This window comes from Gopherus evgoodei, unplaced genomic scaffold (genome assembly GCF_007399415.2).
Source record: "Gopherus evgoodei ecotype Sinaloan lineage unplaced genomic scaffold, rGopEvg1_v1.p scaffold_65_arrow_ctg1, whole genome shotgun sequence".
In the NCBI taxonomy this organism is placed as follows: Eukaryota; Metazoa; Chordata; order Testudines; family Testudinidae; genus Gopherus; species Gopherus evgoodei.
In genome coordinates, this window is record NW_022060086.1 from 694,505 (window position 1) to 717,431 (window position 22,927).

The 22,927-nt window shown below is 46.8% G+C and overlaps 2 protein-coding genes and 1 pseudogene across 2 annotated transcripts; 1 reads left to right on the plus strand and 2 right to left on the minus strand.

Moving 5' to 3' along the window:
* The first annotated feature begins 2,814 nt into the window (after positions 1-2,814).
* On the plus strand, positions 2,815-3,882 carry LOC115643634 (olfactory receptor 51G2-like). Its single transcript, XM_030547635.1, has one exon. The coding sequence runs from the start codon at positions 2,848-2,850 to the stop codon at positions 3,880-3,882; it is 1,035 nt and encodes a 344-aa protein (XP_030403495.1). The 5' UTR covers positions 2,815-2,847.
* A 4,950-nt stretch (positions 3,883-8,832) lies between these two features.
* Positions 8,833-9,789, minus strand: LOC115643636 (olfactory receptor 51G2-like). Its single transcript, XM_030547636.1, has one exon. The coding sequence runs from the start codon at positions 9,787-9,789 to the stop codon at positions 8,833-8,835; it is 957 nt and encodes a 318-aa protein (XP_030403496.1).
* A 5,806-nt stretch (positions 9,790-15,595) lies between these two features.
* Positions 15,596-21,812, minus strand: LOC115643637 (annotated as a pseudogene).
* Between the last annotated feature and the right edge of the window lie 1,115 nt (positions 21,813-22,927).

Here is a 22,927-nt window from a genome sequence, read left to right on the forward strand (position 1 = left end):
CTTGCACATTCAGTTGGATATTAGTGCAAATCTAGCATTTACACTATTCACTCATTTGTGACACCAACTCCTCCCCTGCCCCTGCCCAGCTGAAGTAACTGTCTGTGTTAGATTGTAACTTGCCAGATATCTACAGACCATTGCATGGGGAGAGGATTTAGGTCCTGTGAGGATGAAAAGAAGCCTGTGGATTATAAAACTCTCTGGATTCATTCAACTTTGGGCAGGCAAAAATCTTCAGTTTCTCTTGAAGGGATTCTTGGGGGTCAGAGTGTATCATCTGGGGCATTTGGTAGGGAAAGTTAATAGAAACTCGGTTCTGATTGAATTGTACACATGTAAATCTAAAGTGATGCTGTTGAACTCACTGTTATTGAATTAAGCACCTGGTCCTAAGAATTTATCCCCAAAAACCTGCAAAGCGGCAGTGGCATCATTTAAACTCTCAGGAGAGGACAAAATTGTGTGTGTGTTTGTGTGAAGGTGCGCGTGCGTGTGCGTATGTAATGAGGCTGTCATAACAGACAGTTAAGGGTTTATTCCTCTTTTACCTGTAAAGGGTTAATAAGTTACATAGCCTAGCTGACACCTGACCAGAGAAACCAATGGAGGGACAAGATGTTTTCAAAGAGGGAGGAGGGAAATCAGTCTTTGGTCTGTTCAGAAAAGTTTGTGCTGGCGTGAAGGATCCAGGAATCAGCCATCTAACATTTCTTAAAAGTAGTAAGTGTTTAGAGAAGTAATGTATTAGATTATGTGTATTTTCTTTTGTGACTCGTTTTGCATAGAGGGAGAATCAAATGGGGTTTCTTTGTGTAACTAAGGTTTTGCCCAGAGGAACATCCTCTGTGTTTTGAATCTGTTGTCCATGAAAGTAGCTTGCATGCTAATCTCACAGAGGTATTCCTTTCACCCTTTTCCTTTAATTAAAAGTCTTCTTTTAAAGAACCTGATTGATTTTTCCTTGTTTTAAGATCCAAGGGTTTTTTGGATCTGGGCTCACCAGGAATTGGTGGGAGGTGAATCAGTCTCAATCCTGCCAGGAAAAGGGGGATAAAGACTGGGGAAATATTTGGAGGGAAGATAGAGTTTCCAAATTATTCTCTCAAAAATGTTTGTTTAAACTAGTTGGTGGTGGCAGCTACTATATCTAAGCTGATAAATAAGCTATGGGGTTATCTCATGTAGGTCCCCATATCTTTACCCTAAAGTTCAGAGTGGGAGTGACACCTTGACAGAGGCAATGAAACACATTTATAAATAGCTTGAATGTAGGACACATAAATACCATTTTCACCATGCACGTGTGTCATGGTATAAATCCCCACTCTGAACCTTAGCGTCCAAAAGGTGGGGTACCAGCATGAATCCCCCTAAGCTTAATTACCAGCTTAGATCTTGTAGTGCTGCCACCAACCAGGACTTGCAGTGCCTGGTAAACTCTGGTCCCCCCAAAACCTTCTCAGAGGACCCCAAGCCCCAGACCCCCTGGATCTTGCACAAGGAAAGTAAACCCTTTCGTCCACCGTTGCCTCTCCCAAGCTTTCCCTCCCTGGGTTACCCTGGAAGATCACTGTGATTCAAACTCCTTGAATCTAAAAACAGAGAGGAGTGCACCTTGCCCCCTCCTCTTTCCCCCTCCCCAAGAGGTAATACAGATTCAAGCTCCGTGAATCTAAAACAGAGGGATTCTACCTTCCCCCCTCCCTTCTCTCTCCCTATCTCCCACCAGTTCCCTGGTGAGTACAGACTCAATTCTCTTGAGCCTCAACAAGGGGAAAAAAATTAATCAAGTCTTAGAAAGAAAACTTCTCATAAAAAGAAAGAAAAAAAGTAAAAGTTGTCTCTGTAATTTAGATGGTAAATGTTACAGGGTTTTTCAACTTATAGACACTAGAGAGGAACCTTCCCCCCAGCACAAATACACATTAAAATCATTCCAGCAAAATACACATTTGCAAATAAAGAAAACAATCAAAAAGACTAAACCACCTTTGTACTTATCCTCACTATTTGAATAGAAAATTAGAGAGCCTGTAGGTACGACTGGTTAACCTCAGAATCCAGAGAGAGCAACAGACAAAGAAAACACACAAACAAAGACTTCCCTCCACTGAGATTTGAAAGTATCTTGTCTTCTGATTGGTCTTCTGGTCAGGTGGTCCAGGTTCACTGCTTGTAACCGTTTACAGGTAAAAGACATTAACCCTTAACTATCTGTTTATGACAACTTGCCATGCATTTACCCACATGCCATGGTACAAAGGGCCAGAGTCAGAAGTGGAGGGCCAGAAAATGTGTGTGTATGAGGATCACATTTCTAAAATCACACAGTGCTCAAATAGGCTGTGGAACTCACAGTCAAAAGATATCACAGGGGCCAAGAGCTTAGCAGAATTCAGAGAATGATGGGCTCTTTATATGGGTAACCAGAAATTCCAGTTACAGCAGTGAGACTTCAGAAAAAAAAAGTCTTGTAAGGGCTCTAAACCTTACTGATTTACATCACAAAATATGTCTACTAGTGGGTGCCAATGAAAACTTTTCCCTGCGAACAGTTTATCTCAGAGCTGCCTATTGCAGGGTTTCTTCCACCTTCCATGGAAACATCTGGAGCTGGCCATTGAATACTGGGCTAGATGCAGTGCAGGTCTGATCCAGTCTGGCCATGCCTATGTTCCTTTTGTTGCTGCAAATCCAATATATTTGCTGACTTCCTTCAACTCCTAGGAGTCTCTAGATTTCCACTGAGAGCAGAAAGATGTCTTGTTAAATATCATCTAGTCTCCTGTTCTTTTTCCTTTTAGGAAGGAGAGTTCAAAACGCCTGGGACCTGCCCAGTACATTATGTCAGCTGTCAATGACACCAAATCCAACTCTAAAGTGTTCCTTCTGACTGGGATACCTGGGCAGGAAGATGTCCATCTCTGGATCTCTATCCCCTTCTGCTTAATGTATGTTATCTCAATAGTAGGAAATTCAGTCATCCTGTTCATTATAAAAACAGATCCTAGCCTCCATGAGCCCATGTACATTTTCCTTTCCATGTTGGCCGTCACAGACCTTGGCTTATCGATAACCACCATGCCAACAATACTGGGCATATACTTGTTTAACTTTAGGGAGATCAGCCTTGATGCCTGTTTTGCCCAGCTGTTCTTCATCCACTCACTGTCATTCATTGAATCCTCCATTCTCTTGTTGATGGCCTTTGACCGCTTTGTTGCCATCTGTAACCCACTGAGATACGCTTCCATCTTAACTCGTCCAAGAATAGCCAAGATGGGACTGATGTTTGTGTTAAGAGGGTTTATCCTAACATTCCCACTCCCCTTTCTCTTGAAGCGGTTCCAATACTGTCAAGCCAATGTCCTCTCCCATTCCTACTGCCTTAACCAGGAGGTCATGAAGATCGCTTGTTCAGATATCACAGTCAACAGCCTGTATGGTTTGTTTATTACACTCTTAATGGTGGGGTTGGATTCGCTGTTCATATTCCTCTCTTATGTGAGGATCCTCAAAACAGTGCTGAAAGTTGCATCCCCCACAGAATGCCTGAGGGCCCTGAACACCAGCGTCTCCCACCTCTGTGCTGTTCTCCTCTTTTACACACCAAAGATCAGCTTGTCTGTGTTACACAGATTCGGGAAGGGCTCTCCTCCATTGCTTCAGATTCTCCTGGGCTACGTCTACCTGCTGGTCCCGCCTCTGATGAATCCAATTGTGTACAGCATGAAAAGCAAACACCTTCGTGTGAGGATAATCAGGTTGTTTGTCAAGCGATGGGTCAGTTCATTACCCGGGTCCAGCGCTGGTTACATGGCAGATGAAAACCAGGGGACATCTATTCCATCCTGGACCCTTACATTCGAGATGACATAAGCTATTGATCTCCACTTTGGAGAGAGAGGTTCAGGCAGGATCTAAGGCCTGGAATAATGGGATAGGGGCTGCTCCTGCTTCCTGATGAGGGAGAACAGTGCACTTGGGGAAGATGACCAAGGCAGACAGCAACATTTACAAAATTACTATGTTCCTGCAGAGACTGGGGGAATGGTGGGGTATTGGCCAATAAAGAGCTGTATCGACGGTTGGAGCAGTCTTGATACAGTCAATAAGGAGACGGGCTGTGGATGTTGTTTTGCACTATAACTGGCCCATCCTTGGCCCATCTCTGCTTAAAAATCCAGGGGCCATGAAAAAAGCTGCAATGCTGTTGTGCTCTCACAGTCTTTCCCCTTCCTGAGCGCTCTGGGTGCTGCGTGATCCATGGGTGTTGCACCAACTTTGGCCAGGCACTATTCAAGGGGCATGGACACCCACCCTTCCCCTACCCCCTTAGCCAACTCCTAATGACTGAATCATGTAAGAGACATGATTAACACCAGTACCCCAGGAGAAGACATTCACACAGCCCCAAGAGCAGCCCCCAGCCTCTAATTCTGCCCCCCCCAGGATGCATCCCCTTAGGGAAATTGTAGAATTTGAGGCTCCCCACTGAGGCCTGGGCTCCCAGGGCAGCTCTCACCACAGCCCAGATCTGGCCTGGCCAGAGGGCAGAACCTCAGGGGTAGTGGAGGAGCAAGGGAAGGGCCCACTAGAAAGTGATGGGGACAGGGTTCAGGGTGTCAGGGGAAGAGATTGGGCAGCGGGTGCAGCAAGCCTGAACCAACGCTGACCCCAGCCAGAAGGGTGGTGGGTGGCTCTTGAATAAAGGAGAATGGTGGGACTAGAGGTTAGTAGACCTTGTGTTTTGGAGAAGACTGAATAAATGCGACCCCACAAAGGGGGCTCTTGTTTTAAGTATCCCAGGCTGAGATTCAGTTATTGCAAGGATATTAGAGGAAAGGACAGGGCACCTGCAGGGCTACCTCAGATCACAAGGAGTCACTCTGGTGTGACCCCTGTGTGCATGGACTGGGCTAGAATTTTCCACGCTCTTGGAAGCCGTTACCACTGCGTGGAATTCCACCCAACACCCAAGCTGCTCTAAACTCTGCTGAGGCAAGGGGAGAATAGGCCAGTGAATCAAACTTCTGTAACTGGCTCCTTGCCATCCCCGCTCGCTGAGTCCAGCTGGGCCTGTCACCACTCACATGGCTGGAATGCTGCCTGTGATCTGTGCATTGCTCTGTGACTCAACAGAGCTGGGTTTGATTCCTTTCCCCTATGTGGCTATGCGCTATTGGCTGTCTCTGAGCCTCTGCACAGGTGGGGAATAACCTTGCCCTGTCTCACAGCAGTGATGGGAAGATATATACATTCAATGTGCTCAGATTCTCTCACTAGGGAGCTACATGGGACTCTAAGATCAGGGTGTGACTACTTCCCATATTCTTCATAAAAATAGTTATAAAATGATTATAGCATATCTAGGATGTATTTTATGCAAGATGAATCATGTAAGGTGCCATTGGAAAGATACTGACTATGATTATCCTATTTGTATGCACGTTCCATTTCTGTCTCTGAAGTTAGGGAATATTGACTAGGTAACAATTACAAGTGTGTTTACACCTGGAGAACACCCACCAGGTATTATGCAATCAGCCTGGATGGGCCATTAGGGAGAACAATAAGAGTTTCGTATCAGAGGGGTAAGACCAAGGTTTGCCTGCTCTCGTGCTCCAGTCCAGTTAAAAGACTGAGCTGTAGCTTTGTTCTAGTCAAGTTACCTTCCTAGCTTTCAGATAGCATCATTTTTTCACTATTTCTCACCATATTTGAAAAGAGGATAAAAGCAAGAAACATCACCTATCAGTGTGCTTTTATCCGAACAGGCTTAAACTAAAACTTTCTCAACCTTGAATTGATTACTCAGACCAGCGATGAGAACGATTAACTAACTGTACATTTATAAATGGCTAGCATAATATCTAACACTTAAGGTAACATGATGAAGTGGGTATTCATTCACCCACGAAAGCTCGTGCTCCAATACGTCTGTTAGGCTATAAGGTACCACAGGACTCTTTGTCGCTTTTTAATAGGAGTTTGAACATGCTAATCTCCCACCTTCCTGAGAAACTTCCTGGGATGCTGTTTTGACACTGCAGCTTCATGTGATCATATCACATGGTATTGGACCCCATCTTGGCCTGCTGATATTGTTCCAAAAATAGAGGGTGGGGCTCAAACTGGGAAAAGAAGCATTCCTGCCCTGTGTAAATCCTATTTAAGGCATGGAATTGAGTTAATCAGGGTCGGTTCTTCACAGAATCCTCACCCAAAATGACTGCTGAAAACACCTAAGACTGATCTGGGGAAGAAAGAACTAGACCCAGGCTAGAAGGTGTCCAGCCTGTGAAAGGAATACCTGGAGTTCTACACTGCAAGCAAGAGCAGTTTGTTTTCAAGAAACTCTGCAACCTGCTTAGAAGGACAGTTAAGGATAGGAATTATTACTTGTAGCCAGTTCCTTTAGTGTATTAAGCTTGGTTTGAGTGTTCATTTTGTTTGCTGCCACTTATAATCACTGAAATCTATCTTTTTGTAGTTAGCAAACTTGTTTATTCTAAAACCCAGTTTGTGGAATTCATAATGGACCAGAGGAGCTGTGTGTATATTCCTCCACATTCAGGGAGGGACTGCTGGACAGTTCTCTGTGCAGTGCATGACAATACAATTTTGGGTTTACACTCTTGATGGGGTGAGTATTTCAGCGCCAGGCAATTCCTGAGCTGAGTCTTGCTGTGCAGAGCTGATCTCAGTGTCTGTAGCTTTCTGCAGCTGGATGTGTCCCTACCCGTGTGTGTGCTGTAGGAGGCTTGAGGGCCTGGCTCAGCAGGACAGTGTAAGAGAGCCCAGGCTGGTGGAACAGGCGGGCTCAGTGATACCCCAGTACATCAGGTGTCATCCCACAGGAGGGAGAGGTCTATCATACAGGGCTATGTCAGGGTTCCAAAGAGCAACACCTCTGACATTTGTCTATAAGAGGTTTCTTACCCTGTAACACGGACACAGCTGAGCACAATGGTGCCTGGGCCCAGGCTCACACAGGTTTCAGCACATGCCGCTTCCTCAAGAAAGGGGCAAACAGATGGGAAGATGCTCTCAGAGACACAGGGAAACTAGGCTGGGTCCCAATAGCTCCTTGGCTTCCCAAAAGAATGTAAACTGGGCCAGTTCTGTTCCTCTATCTCCAGAGCAAAGCCTGTCTAACTTAGCTTGTAGTGAGACGCTAGATGGATGAGTGTACATATGTGATAGCTGCTTGTTATTTTAAAACTATTTTATGTAATACTTTGTGCTGTTTACTAATAAACCTATTTGTTTTAAGGAAGCTGATTGCTCTGGTCACAAACACCCAAAGGGAAGCGACTGAGATATCCCATCAGACCTACTTGGTGATAAGTATTAGCATAGATGGGGTGTTGTTCCCAGATCCAAGAGTGGGACAATTGTGAGATTCCCTCCAAGACAAGATAGGACCTGGTTTAGAGGATAAAGAAACCATATATTTCAGTGTCAAGATTGATTCCCTACTGGCACTCTGAGTGCAGAAGTGGGGGCCCAAAAGGACTTTAAAAAATGAATACAGATCCTCCTGGCTTGGTTAGCAGTTCTGCCACCACCCAAGCGCAAAACCCCTTGGAGAGCTCAGGAAGGCACATTTGGGAATTCCTTCCTGTGGGGTACCCTCAAGCCCTTTCATTCCTCCTCTGGGAAAAGCTGAGAAAAGGGAAAAGAAAAAAAATCGGCTCTTGCTACCAGCTAACTGAAAACCAGGTGAACAGACCTCGTAAATACAGAAATCCTGACAGAAATCCTTCCTCTTCCCAGGCACAGGACAGTAGCAGAAAAATATGACGTGGAACTTAAAGAGGTAAGAACTCTGCTACATGTTGTGCTGTCACATGTAAAAACCATCCCATCCTTTTGTGGCATCCTCCAAAACTACAGCAGCAGGTGGCTGGGATTTCCATGGGGTAATTCTGCCTAGTTGAAAAGAAATAATAAAAGATCAAGCTCGCTTGACGGTTCTGGGTTCAGGTCAGGATTTATTATTATTTTTCAGTCTTTACCATCGTGCCAGGGATGTGAAGGACACAAAGCAGGACATGATGCACTTACAGGATAAAATAGGCCTTTGGAGGTATCTGGTGCATTTGGCCACGCTGAAGCTGTGCCCCAGCTGTATGGGCCTGGGGTTGGATGGGTCATAGGAGTTGGCTATACAGGGATCAGTCACTCAGTGCTTAATAATAATACCTAGCCCTTGTCATCAGTACATCTCAAAGTGTTTTAAAAGGCAGTCAGTGTTAGCACTCCCATTTTACATATGGGGAAACTGAGGCACAGGGTGATGAAGATACTTGGCCAAGGTCACCCAACAGACCAGGGGCAGAGCCAGGATTAGAACCCAAGTCTTGTTTGATGCTCTGTCTGCTCGATCACACTGCCTCTTTACATGCAGGCACCTCTGGGTGGGATGTTTTTGGCAGCTGTTTAACCACACTTAGAAATTTTGCACATGATTATGAGGCAAGAAGTGAAGCAACTGTCAGGCCAGCATTCTAGCAAGTATCTCAGGAATAACTTTACTGAAGTCAGAGGAGTTGGATGTAATGAGGCGCATAGCAGCTGTTCTCTACCTAGGGCTACCAGTAGCCATCCGGCGGCTAACCTCTGGGATATCCTTACATTGTTTTCCCCATTTGCCTTTGACAGAGAATCCCATTGGACGATGAGCCTGGCTCTGCCATAGCCTCACACCTCATGACACCTTATAAACCTGTGAAAAGTGGGTGCAAATGCTACCAGATTCACAGAGATGCTTTTACACAGATGTGAATGATGGCATGGGTGCAGGGCCAGTGTGAACAAGCCCCCTCAGTCTTTATTTGGGATCCTCTTTCTCTGGAACCTCTGGACTATCCTCCTGCAGATCTGCTTGGTCTTCACGCTGTACACGATGGGGTTCATCATGGGTGGGACCAGCACATAGACATAGGCCATGAGGACGGGGACGAGGGGAGAGGCACTTTCCTCGAAACGATGGATCATGGAGATGCCAATCATGGGGATATAAAACATCAGGACAGCACAGATGCGGGAAACGAAGGTGTTCAGAGCCTTGAGGCACTCCTCCTTGGATGCAATGCTCAACACAGTCGTAATGATCATGACATAGGATAGTACAATGAGCAGCGCATCTAAGCCCATCGTGATGATGACCACAAACAAGCCGTAGATGCCGTTGATCATCCTGTTGGAGCAGGCCAGCTTCATGACATCCTGGTGCAGGCAGAAGGAGGGGGATAGGACATTGGGAAGACAATACCGCAGCCGCCGGAGGAGAATAGGGGTTGGCATTACCATGACCACGCTCCTCGCCATGAGAACCAGCCCTATCCTGGCAACAGTGGCGTTGGTTAAGATTGAGGCATACCTCAGGGGCTTGTGAATGGCCACAAAGCAGTCAAAGGCCATGGCCAGCAACACAGCTGACTCCATGACAGAGAAAGTGTGGATGAAGTACAGCTGGGCGAAGCAAGCATCGGCATTAACCTTCCTGGAATTAAGCAGGAAGATGCTCAGCATTGTGGGCAGCGTGGAAGCTGACAGGCCCAGGTCGGTGAGTGCCAGCATGCTCAGGAAATAGTACATGGGCTGGTGGAGGCTCAGCTCCGCCCGTATAATGAACAGGATGATGCAGTTCCCTAGGACTGCCACAATATACAAGGAGCACAAAGGGATGGCGAGCCAGCCGTGTGCTTGTTCCAGCCCTGGGATGCCCATCAGGAGGAATACTGCAGAGCTGGCTGAGGTGTGATTGAAAGCTGCCATGCTGCCGTGCCCGGGTCAGCGACACTGTTCCCTAGAACGAGAAGCAATTTTGTTATTAAAGCCATGATTGGGTGCCACAGAATCTATTCCCAACATAGTACAAATCCTTGAGCCAAACTCTTCCCAGGTGTACCTCCACTGATTCCCAAGCAATTGCTGCAGCAGTGAATTTGGGATTCGCTGTTACTGGAGAGAGAGGAAAAAAAAACACCTGTTCCCTTTTAGAAAGGCATCTTGTTTAGCTTTGACTAGCTGCAAGGACCTTGTTGTATGAAGTTGTGCATTCTGTGCATCACTTATGATTTCTCCTGAGGCAGCAAAACCCCACCCTGTCATTGGTTAACTGACTCCATCACTGCTTCATGGGAACAAGAGATCAGAGCTGTGTACTTCTAATGTACTGCAGCTTCAATCAAGTTAATACATCTCTATTGTCTCATTCCAGAGCTCACATACTTTTCACCAGGGGCTGACTCCGGAGGTCCCTGCTCAGGAGAAACTTCCACTGCAATCCATGAGAGTAAGGACTCAGTGACCACCGAGAGAGGGTTTTGGAGCTGGCCCAGTGACACAGATGAGCCTGATCCTTACCCCTGAAAGACTGTTCAGCATTGGTGAATGGGTACTGAGAAGATACCGAATACACTGTGGGTTCAAAGGTAGATGCCAGAAGCTAGGCACACCAAATCTGCATTTAGACACCCAGTAAATCAGCCCTATTGCTAGTAGCGCAGCACACTCACAGCTCCCAGTGGCTTCCTGGAGTGGACCTGGGGGATATTCTTTGTACTGTTGGCCTGTGGGGAGCAGTTGCTTTTTTCCCTCCCTGCCCCACTACCTCCAGCACACACATATCCACCCCCTTCCCCTCACTCTTTCACAGTCCACGACACCATTCACTCTTTTCAAAGGAAATGAATTTGCATGGAGAACCTGAAACAGCAAGTTCGGCCTTTATTGCAAACTCTTGGTTTTAGTGAGAGCTGCAGATGGGGTCATCCTGGGTGGGCTCAGTTCTCCTCTCACATGATACGAGCGATCCCACTGAAGTCAAAGTAGCTGCACCAATGGACAGGTCCCGCAGCAGTGTTCCAAGACCCTCCTGGGGGCTTTTGGGGACTACACCCCCAGCAGTAGCAGCTTACGCCTTTTTTCACACACTGTAACATCCTGGCTGGCACCAACGTAAGGGAATGGAGTGTCAGAACCTTTGGACTGAAACTACCAGCCCCCTGTAGCCCAGTGGGCCAGCTTGCCTCTGTTACATTCGCTTTGCATTATACAGTACAAGCTTTGTTAGCCTGCACTTTAATATCCAGAAAACTCAGTTAACCGGCATCTGGGGCTGGAGCACTTGCAGGGTCCCAGCACTCAATAACTCCTCCTCCGCCCTCCTACAGTTTCTGAAACACCAGAAATAAGCTCAGGGTGAAGGGAGAGGACCTGGGGCAGGGATGTTCGAGGGAAGAGGCAGGGCGGCTGCAGAATACCACGATTGTGGGCCAGGAGCACAGCACTGCAGCTGGCAGCAGGACCAGGTGTGCAGTTCCGTGGCTGTAGGGGGTTTTATCCAGAGCAATATCAGCCAACCATAGAACATGAACTGACACCAGGTTTCGGTCAGAACATCTGACCGCAAGGATGCCATGATAATGGATTGATGTACATGATAATGGGGTGAAATCATAAATACACTAACCTACAGAAGAAGGACATCTTAACATTACAAAATCTAATTTACGATACTAATTCCCCCCTACTGTTAATCACACCTTCTTGTCAACTATTTGAAATGGGCCACCCACATTACCACTACAAAAGTCATTTTTTCTCCCCTTGGTATTCTACTGTTATTTGAATTGTCTCATTAGACTGACTCCCCCTCGACCTGGTAGGGCAACTCCCATCTTTTCGTGTACTATGTATAATATATAAATATACCTGCTACTGTATTTTCACTCCATGCATCTGATGAAGTGGGTTCTAGCCCACAAAAGCTTATGCTCAAATAAATTTTTTAGTCTCTAAAGTGCCACAAGGACTCCTCGTTGCATCCCAGGGCAGCAGGATATAGAGATGTAGACTGCTGTTGTCATCATGAACAGGTCTGACTACCAAAAGAAGGCCTCCAGACAACTCTCCAACACCAAATTCTATAGGCCACTTCCCTCAGATCCCACTGAGGAATACACTAAGAAACTGCACCATCTACTCAGGACACTCCCTACACTAACACTGGAACAAATCAACATACCCTTAGAGCCCCGACCAGGGTTATTCTATCTACTACCCAAGATCCGCAAACCCTGAAATCCTGGACGCCCCATCATCTCGGGCATTGGCACTCTCACTGAAGGACTGTCTGGATATGTGGACTCTCTACTCAGACCCTATGCCATCAGCACTCCCAGCTATCTCCGTGACACCATTGATTTCCTGAGGAAACTACAATGTATTGGTGACCTTCCAGAAAACACCATCCTAGCTACCATGGACGTAGAGGCTCTCTACACGAACATCCCACACACAGACGGAATACAAGCTGTCAGGAACAGTATCCCTGATGATGCCACAGCACAACTGGCTGCTGAGCTCTGTGTCTTATCCTCACACACAACTATTTCAAATTTGATGACAGTATATGTCTCCAGACCAGTGGCACCGCTATGGGCACCCGCATGGCCCCACAATATGCCAATATTTTTATGGCCGACCTGGAACAACGCTTCCTCGACTCTCGTCCACTCACGCCCCTTCTCTACCTACGCTACATTGATGACATCTTCATCATCTGGACCCATGGGAAGGAAACTCTGGAAAAATTCCACCACGATTTCAACAGCTTCCACCCCACCATCAACCTAAGCCTGGACCAATCTACATGGGAGGTCCACTTCCTAGACACCACGGTGCAAATAAGTGATGGTCATATTAACACCACCCTATACCGAAAACCTACCAACCGCTATGCCTACCTTCATGCCTCCAGCTTCCATCCCGGGCACATCACACAAACCATTGTCTACAGCCAAGCACTGAGGTACAATTGCATCTGCTCTAACCCCTCAGACAGAGACCAACACCTACAAAATCTCCACCAAGCATTCTCAAAACTACAATACCCGCACGAGGGAATAAGGAAACAGATCAACAGAGCCAGACATGTACCCAGAAGCCTCCTACTGCAAGACAAACCTAAGAAAGAAACCAACAGGACTCCACTGGCCATCACATACAGTCCCCAGCTAAAACCCCTCCAACACATCATCAGGGATCTACAACCCATCCTGGACAACGATCCCACACTTTCACACGCCTTGGGTGGCAGGCCAGTCCTCACCCACAGGCAATCTGCCAACCTGAAACATATTCTCACCAGTAACTGCACACCGCACCATAGTAACTCTAGCTCAGGAACCAATCCATGCAACAAACCTCGATGCCAACTCTGCTCAAATATCTACACCAGCAACACCATCACAGGACCTAACCAGATCAGCCATACCATCACTGGTTCATTCACCTGCACGTCCACCAATGTAATATACGCCATCATATGCCAGCAATGCCCCTCTTCTATGTACATTGGCCAAAATGGACAGTCGCTACGGAAAAGGATAAATGGACACAAATCAGATATTAGGAATGGCAATATACAAAAACCTGTAGGAGAACACTTCAACCTCCCTGGCCACACTATGGCAGACCTTAAGGTGGCCATCCTGCAGCAAAAAAACTTCAGGACCAGACTTCAAAGAGAAACTGCTGAGCTTCAGTTCACCTGCAAATTTGACACCATCAGCTCCGGATTAAACAAAGACTGTGAATGGCTTGCCAACTACAAAACCAGTTTCTCCTCCCTTGTTTTCACACCTCAACTGCTAGAACAGGGCCTCATCCTCCCTGATTGAACTAACCTCATTATCTCTAGCTTGCCTGCATATATGTACCTGCCCCTGGAAATTTCCACTACATGCATCTGATGAAGTGGGTATTCACCCATGAAAGCTCATCCTCCAAATCATCTGTTAGTCTATAAGGTGCCACAGGATTCTTTGCTGCTTTTACAGATCCAGACTAACACGGCTACCCCTCTGATACTTGAATTACATGAATTCAGGATCTGGCTCATTGATATGAGTGGTGCTACACTTGTTTACACCAGCTAAGGATCTGATCCTTGGAGCTCAACAGAACTAGATCAGTTTACACCAGCTGATGATCTGATCCATTGATATTACTGGAGCTAGGCCAATTTACACCGGTTGAGTATCTGGTCCATTGACATCAGTGGTGCTACACGCGGTTACACCAGCTGAGGATCTGGATCGAAACTATTAAACCATAATAAGGGCATCTATATCCTTTAATGTGCTATGTTCTTAGTTGTTAATTCTCAGTGTTCTTCTCCAATCACCACTCCTGCAACCTCCTCCATTTGACAAACTGGTTTTGAAAAATTTAAGCTCCCACATAAACATCTGTCCACTTCTAAAGAACTGTCTGGAGAGCTCTGACCTGTGCAGTTAGCTCCCTAATCTCTATGTGTTCTTTTCTGTTTCATTTAATATTTTTCACCTGCCTCCTCACATCCCATGGTTCAACCAGGATTGGGACTAGAAGAGCAGAGATCCTTTGGCCTGGAAACGTCCACAGTTAAAAGCAAGACCCAGTGAGCTTGAGCTAAAAGACCAGAGGCTTTAGCTGAGAGCTGTAACAGACCTATATCAGGATCAGGAACAGAGGGAAATGTCACACACAGTGCCCCATGTGTTATACAAGCTCTCCCCCTTCCTGGGGCTTAGTTTTCTTAATGCAGAAATTAGCACTAATCAAACAGGAAGTTTAGCTCAAACCTCCTCTATAGGTTGCTTTGTTCATATGGATCCTTCCTTCTGGCTGCTCAGCCCACACCCTAGATCCTCTCTTCCCACACAACCTCTCCCTTCTCTAAAACAAAGGAAAACATTTGCTCCTGTTTCAAATGTAGTCCCAAATTTCTAGTCCAAGCAATTACCTTTCAACAGCACTGGTACATTCATAGAGCTTAATACCAGAAGTGGCCAGAGGGACAGGGGAGGAGGGAGAAGAGAGCAACAACGTGAGTGGACAGGGAGGAGAAATACTGGGTGGAGTGAAGGAGCAGGGAGATAGAATGCAGGAGGGGCAGGCGATTGAGTGGGGGCAGTAAGGATGATAAGGAAGTAAGGGAGGGACAGAACAGCAGGAGAAATTCACTGGACCCAGTCTTTCCCATCCCGGCTCTCCACTTTCCTGATCATGGCCTTGAGGGTCCTATTGAACCTTTCTACAAGACGGTCTGTTTGTGGGTGGTATACAGTCCACAGGGCTTGTACGTGGAGCAATGAACAGAGATCTTTCATCAACTTGGATACGAAAGGTGTCCCTTGATCAGTCAGTATCTCCTTGGGTAGCCCAACCCGGGAAAAGATCTGTACTAGCTCCTAGCTATTGTCTTGGAAGCATGTGTCGCGTAGCGGGACAGCTTCCAGGTATCGGAGTTGCATAGTCTAATACAACCAGCACATGTTGGTGGCCCCAAGCTGTCTTCTCTAGGGGCCCAACAGATCCATGGCTTTGCATTCAAATGGTACCTCTATTATTGGAAGAGGTATCAAAGGGGCCCATAAGTGTGGGCGAGGGCTATGTAGCTGACACTCTGGACAAGAGGTGCAGTATCGCCTGACATCTTCATGTACTCCTGGCCAGAAAAACCTCTGCAGGATCCTGGCCTGGGTTTTCTCTACCCTAAGTGTCCTCCAAACAGGTGAACTGTGGGCGAGGCTCAATATGGCTTTTTGATGTTTTCGTGGCACGAGAAGTTGATGATCTCCTGCTCCGCATTTGCACCCACACGGTACAGGAGATCTTTCTTTCCTATAAAGTAGAGTCCTGGACCCCAGACCTTCCCCTCCACTGGTATCCCATCTATCTCAGCCACCTCTTTCCTGATGTTATCATATCTAGGGTCCTCTGCCTGGTCCCGTCCCAAAGTCTCTATCCCAGGACTAACCTGCTTGAGCTCCCAGGGTCCGGCTTCTGCTTCTTCCAATGGCTCATTGCCATCATGGCTGGGGGCCAGCCTCTGGCTCACCTTCTGTGTTGGTAGTTTCTCTGATGGCTGCTCGTGTCTATCTGCCTACTAGCGCGGTCTTCTGGCCCTAGGTCAGGATCCGGGTTCCCCAAAGCCTTCGCGGCCTTCCTTTTCTTTTTTGTCTTCCGGGCCTTTTGGGGGGCTGAGAATAGATCCTGAGAAAACTCAGAAAACATTGGGGGTTGACACCCCCCAATGATGAGTCACTGCCAACAGGGTCTCCACTTCTCTCCAGCCTTTCCAGGAGTAACTTATCAAACCCTGGATAGTCCCTCCCAATAACTACAGGATATGGGAGTTTAGGAATTACGCCCACTGTCACCTTAATGGGGTTCCCTGAACCTCTATCTCCACTGGGATGGTGGGGTAATGGCTCATGGCCCCATGAACGCATGTCACTGCTATGTGTTTGGCTTGTAGCAGCTGGCTACTTTTTACCAGCTTACCCGATATAAGGGTGATAGCACTTCCACAGTCCACAAGTGCTGTAGTCTCTGCTCCATTATCTTCACCAGCCTGGTGTAGTATTGTGGGGCTAACGCGATGCCCGCAAGGTGGATAAAGATGCATGGGACCTCCCAATCCCCCAAGTTGCATTGCATAGGCTCCTCGGTGCTGGGACACTGTGCTGCTATGTGTCCCCACTCCCCACATGAATAACACCTATAATTGTTTCTAATTATTCTCCTATGATGTGGGCTAGGGGGTTTAGTCCCAGGGTTCCCCCCCACTCAGGCCAATCCTTTCCTTCTGGAGTCTCTGCTGGTTTTCAGCCCTCCTCTTCCTCCACCACCTAGGACTCCCCAGGGATTTGGCTGTCCCACCTTCCAGGGCTGGGGTTGGGTGTTTGCTATGAAAGGGGCTTTCCTTTGGTAGTTCGGTCAATTCCCTGGCTGTCATGCTTCTTTCTACCAGCGTGATCATCTCGTCAAAGGTGGACGGATCGTTCTGGCCTACCCATTTGCGGAGATCTGGTGGCAGTGCCCTCATGTACTGGTCAATAACCAGAACCTCTAGGATCTCTTCTGGACTCCGGGACTCTGTTTGCAACCACTTTCGTGCGAGATGGATGAGGTCATACAATTGGAACAGCGGGGTTTTGTCTTCCTGGTACCTCAAGTCATGATAATACTGGGCCCGCACTGCGATTGTTACTCCAGATCTGGCCAGGATCTCTGCCTTCAGCTGGGAGTAGTCTGCTGCAGCCTCTTCAGGCAGATCATGGTAGTCCTTCTGGGCCTCCCTACAGGAATGGGGCAAGGATGCCAGACCACTGATCTCGAGGCCAGGCCTCCCATAGGGCTGTCCTCTCAAAGGCCAAAAGGTATGCCTCTACATCATCCTCCCATGTCATTTTCTGCAGCCAATGGCTAGCCCGTATGAGCCGCGTCCCATCATGGCCACGGTTCAACTCTGTGAGGGTCTTTACCTGGTTTACCAGTTCCCGCAACATAGCTCGGTCTTGAGCAGCTTGGTCCATCAGCAGGCGATTAGTCTCTTGTTGCAGCCTCACTGCTTCTTGCTAGGTGGCTGCCTGGACACGGGTAGCCTCCTGCTGGACTGCCATGGCTTGTATCAGTGCCCGCACTACGTCATCCATTGTAGTGACAAAAAAAATTAACCCTCTCTTTTTTTTTTTAATCACCCTCCTTCTTCCGCCACACTGTGGACACCAAAAATCCCACCTGTGACACCAGTTGTGACAAAGTTCCTCCTTTACCTTGGTGGGTCCTGTGCTTATTGGCGGATTTGCTCACCTCAGTGATCTTCCCCTCTAGCGGAACCCACAGTCTGGGTCAACTCCTTCTGTGTCTGATCAGGAGTTGAGAGGTTTGGGGGGAACCCAGGCCCGCCCTCTACTCTGGGTTCCAGCCCAGGGCCCTGTGGATTGCAGCTGTCAATAGTGCCTCCTGTAATAGCTGCATGACCGCTACAACTCCCTGGGCTACTTCCCCATGGCCTCCTCCAAACACCTTCTTTATCCTCACCACAGGACCTTCCTCCTGGTGTCTGATAATGCTTGATTGTCTGATAATGCCTCATTCCTCCAGTAGCACACCCTCTCAGTCTCAGTCCTTGTGCCTCTTGCTCCATCTCCTCACACGCACTTCCTCTCCTCTGGCTCCTCCCGCCTGACTGGAGTGAGCTCCTTTTTAAACCCAGGTGCCCTGATAGCCTGCCTTGATTGGCTGCAGTGTTATAATCAATGTAGCTATCTCCAGTGTCTTCTAGAAAGATCTTAATTGGCCCCAGGTGCCTTGATTAACCTGGAGCAACTGCCATTTGGTTACCACGGTCCTAGGGATTTGTTTAGCCTGGGGCTAACATACCTGTTCCTCAGTACTTTACTGTAGCCATCTGGCCTTGCCCCATCACAACTGGTATGCCCTGAATATGAAATTTTGACATTGTAATTTGACATTGTAAACTGAATTCTAAAGGAACTTTTTGAAACTTCGAAGCTCACCATCTGTGCGATGAATCTGCACATCAATGAATTGAACTCATGTCTGAATGTATAGAAATATTTTAATCATACTCTCTTCTGTTTTTACTAAATTTCAGTTTAGTTAATGAGTGTCTAGCTGGTATCTCAGAAGTAAATCTGGCATTAGATAAGGCTCAGGGAAATGTTTCTCTGTAGAAAATTACTGTGCAGAACTGTAACAGTGAAGGAAATGTTCCTGTGTTTGTTGGGGTAATGACTTGCCCATGAAGGGAGCTATCCCAATCTCCAAGCAATTGTCCTTAAACAGTCATGTGTGCTGGAACAGGGGGAAAGGATATTCCAAGTTGTTTGCCTGTTAAAGGCGAATGTTTCCCCAGCTGAAGGTCCTTTCAGCTGAGTGTGACTCCCTCATTTGGGAGAGGTTAAGCACAGTTCTCCTCACCTTTGTTCTTACAATAAAGAAAATAACATTGATAACAACATTTCCCTACCCCTGAACTCAGTACGATGGAGATTTGTAACCCAGCGCCAGCCAAAGTAGATCACTTTGAGCAACACCACTATCTGCTGAGTATCTAGGAAGACTAGGTGTGTTGATGTAAATACCATTTGCTTCTGAAGTCTCTTCCACTCCCAGCTAGCTGTCAGGGGGAACTCATTTAGACCTTGCTTACAAAGGCTTATGCACTGAACAATATGCCAGGGTCGCGTGCCAGAAAAGAGGACTGGACTCATTTTTGATCATGGCTCTGCAGCTTTTTTCATGGCATGTAGATTTTTAACCAGAGCCTTGAAAGTGACAGGCCAGGTCTAATGGGAAACAATAGCCACATCCATTCTCTTTATTAACTGCATCAACAGGAATTCTGAAGTCAGAGCAGCCAAGGATATGGCTTTTTATGGGCCAACATCCCACCAGTCCCCTGTCTCTCCAGAAACACAAGAAATTTGTTCATCTCACTGCCTCCGTTGGTCTCCTTCCCCCATTGCACTGCCCTCCCTCACCAGCGGGTCAGGACATCCATCTCCCATTGTGCCAGGGCTTAGACCTCATCTGAACCTCTCTACAAAGTAGCTCATATGTTCTCAGATGGAACGGTCCAGGATGGAATAGGTGGTTGTGGTCCATCTTTTTTGTCTCCTAAGTCACCAGTGCCATAGCCAAGTGATGAACTGACCTGTCACTGGAAGAACACCCTGATTATTCTTTCATGAAGGTGTTTGCTTTTCGCTGTACACGACTGGATTCATCAGAGGCGGGACCAGCAGGTATACATATCCCAGGAAAATCTGAAGTGAGTGAGAAGAGCTATTCCCAAATCTGTGTATCACAGGCAAGCCAAGCATTGGTGTGTTGAAAAGCAAGACAGCACAGAGATGGGCCACGCAGGTGTTCAGGGGCCTGAGGGACTCCATGTGGGATGTGATGCTCAGCACTCTTCTGAGGATCATCACATAAGAGAGGCAGATGAGCAGCGAGTCTAACCCCACTGTTAACAATGCAATAGACAAGCCATAGAAGCTGTTGACTGTGATATCTGAACAAGCTAACTTCATGACTTCTTGGTGCACACAGAAGGAATGGGAGAGGACATTAGCTCAACGATACTGGAACTTTTTCAGGAGAAAGGGAGTGGGAATATTAAAGCCACTGCCCTTAGCACACACACTTTCCCATCTTGGTTATTTTGGGGGCGGTTAAGATGGACGCATATCTTAAAGGATTGCAGACCGCGACAAAGCGGTCAAAGGCCATCAAGAAGAGCATGGACGATTCAATGTATGAAAGCGAGTGGATGAAAAACAGCTGAGCAAAACAGGCATCGAGGCTGATCTCCCTAGATTTAAACAAGAATATGCCTAGTATCGTCGGCATGGTGGTTACCGATAAGCCAAGGTCTGTGACGGCCAACATGGAAAGAAAAATGTACATGGGCTCATGGAGGCTTGGATCTGTTTTTATAATGAACAGAATGACTGAATTTCCTACTATCAAAATAACATACATTAAGCAGAAAGAGATAGAGATCCAGAAATGGACATCTTCAGCCCAGGTTTGGATTTGGTGTCATTGACAGCTGACACAATGTACTGGGCAGGTCCCAGGGGTTTTCAACTTTCCTTCCTGAAAGGAAAAAGAACAGGAAACTCGACTATATTTAACAAGACATCTTTCTGCTCTCAATGCAAGTCTAGAGACTCCCAGGATCTCAAGGAAGATCATCAAAAACATAGTCTTGGATTTACACCACTGATGGGAAGATAGACACTGCCAGACTGGATAAGACCTGTACTCCATCTAGCTCAGTAGCCAGTTTCCGATGCTGGAGAAAAAGGGGGAAGAAGCCCTTCAATAGACAGAAGTAACCTGCTTCCAGGGAACATTTCCTCCTGACACCCAGCACTTACACATATTTTGTGGTGTAAATCAGGAATGTTTACATCCCTTCCTATACTTTATTAAAAACATATCTCTCTGCTGTAATTAGATTTTCTGGTAACCCATATAAACACCCATTTCTTCTACACCAGCGATACCATCACAGAGCCCAACCTGATCAGCCACAACATCACTGGTTCATTTACCTGCACGTCCACCAATGTAATATACACCATCATGTGCCAGCAATGCCCCTCTGCTATGTACATCGGCCAAACTGGACAATCCTTATGTAAAAGGATAAATGGACACAAGTCAGATGTTAGGAATGGCAATATACAAAAACCTGTCGGAGAACATTTCAATCTCCCTGGCCACATAGTAGCAGATTTAAAGGTAGCCACCTGCAGCTAAAAAACTTCAGGACCAGACTCCAAAGAGAAACTGCTGAGCTTCAGTTCATTTGCAAATTTGACACCATCAGCTCAAGATTAAAGTAAGACTGTACTGAAGAAATCTGTATGTTGGATACTGTTATTTATCTTTGACCGTATGTGCTGTATTGCTATAATAAGAGCATGTTTCGATTTATGAGGCATCCTAGTTCACCTACAGATTGTCGTCTTATCAGTGGAAGGATTTTTTTGTTCAGTATGAACAGCTTTACTACACTGTGGTGTCTTTCCTCCACTTTGGAGCGACTCAGGGTACTGGCATCCCCAACTGTCCCAGTTTGCATATTTGTGTTGTTCTCCACAGGGGGGAGTTCCGCTCTCAGAACAGACTGAACCTTCTCACTATCCCTGCAATACAATGGAATTATTATGGTTACGGGTGTAACCGAAGTTTGGTGGGTTACACTCAGGCCAGGCCCTTGTCTCCGGCTCTTTAACAGAGCACTGACTCTGCTCTCCAGGAGCCCCTCTCTGCCTGAACACGGGTTGCTTTAACAGGCCCAGCTCACTAGTGACATCTACCCTGTCTTTCCATCCACACTCCAAGGAGGACTGGAGAATGAGCAGGATAATGACATCACAGGTATCAAGGAGGCTGAACAGCTGTAACATAAGAATGGCCATACTGGGTCAGACCAAAGGTCCATCTAGCCCAGTATCCGGTCTTCCGACAGTGGCCAATGCCAGGTGTTTCAGAGGGAATGAAGAGAACAGGGAATCATCAAGTGATCCATCCCCTGTCGTCCATTTCCAATTTCTGGTAAAAAGAATCTAGGGACACTCAGAGCATGGTGGGTCATCCCTGCCCATCCTGACTAATAGCCACTGATGGACTTATCTTCCATGAAATTATCTAGTTCTTTTTGAACCCCCTTACAGTCTTGGCCTGCCCAACATCCTCTGGCAAGGAGTTCCCTGGCTTGACTGTGCATTGTGTGAGAATACTTCCTTTTATTTCTTTTCGACCCTGCTGCCTATTCATTTCATGTGGTGACCCCTAGCTCTTTTGTTCTGAGAAGGAGTAAATAACACGTCCTTATTTACTTTTTCCATACAAATCATGGTTTTATAGACCTCTATCATATCCCCTGTAGTTGTCTTTTCTAAATGAAAGTCCCAGTCTTATTAATCTCTCCCTCTATGCAAGCTGTTCCACACACCTAATCATTTTTGTTGCCCTTTTCTGAATCTTTTCCAATTCCAAGATATCTTTTTTGAGATGGGGAGACCACATCTGCATGCACTATTACTACGCTTTGTTTCCTATGGTTCAGTCAGTTACTGATCCATGAGAGGACCCTTCCTCTTATCCCATGACAGCTTACTTTGCTTAAGAGCCTTTGCTGAGGGACCTTCTCAAAGGCTTTCTGAAAATCCCAGAATGTCAGTGCACTGCAAGGCCTTCAATGGCTTTTAAACTTTCCCATGGGGACATCAGAGAATGGGCCAGTGAACTTGTGTTCAGGCCTAACAAGAACTCAGATGCAACCTGCTGTGAGAAAACTCGTTTTAACAAGGATGCCCCTGTGCCAGCGCAGGCCACAGGTCAAAATGTGTTACTTCAATAACATTGGTATTGGAAGAGCCCAAAAGTACCATTACAGGAATGTATGACTCTGACCCCTTACTTCAAATGCACTGTGGCCTAGTGGATAGAGCACTAGATGGAACTCAGAAGACTTAAGTGCTAGGTCCTGACTCTGCTACTGTCGTGCTGGGTGACCTTGCGCAAGTCACTG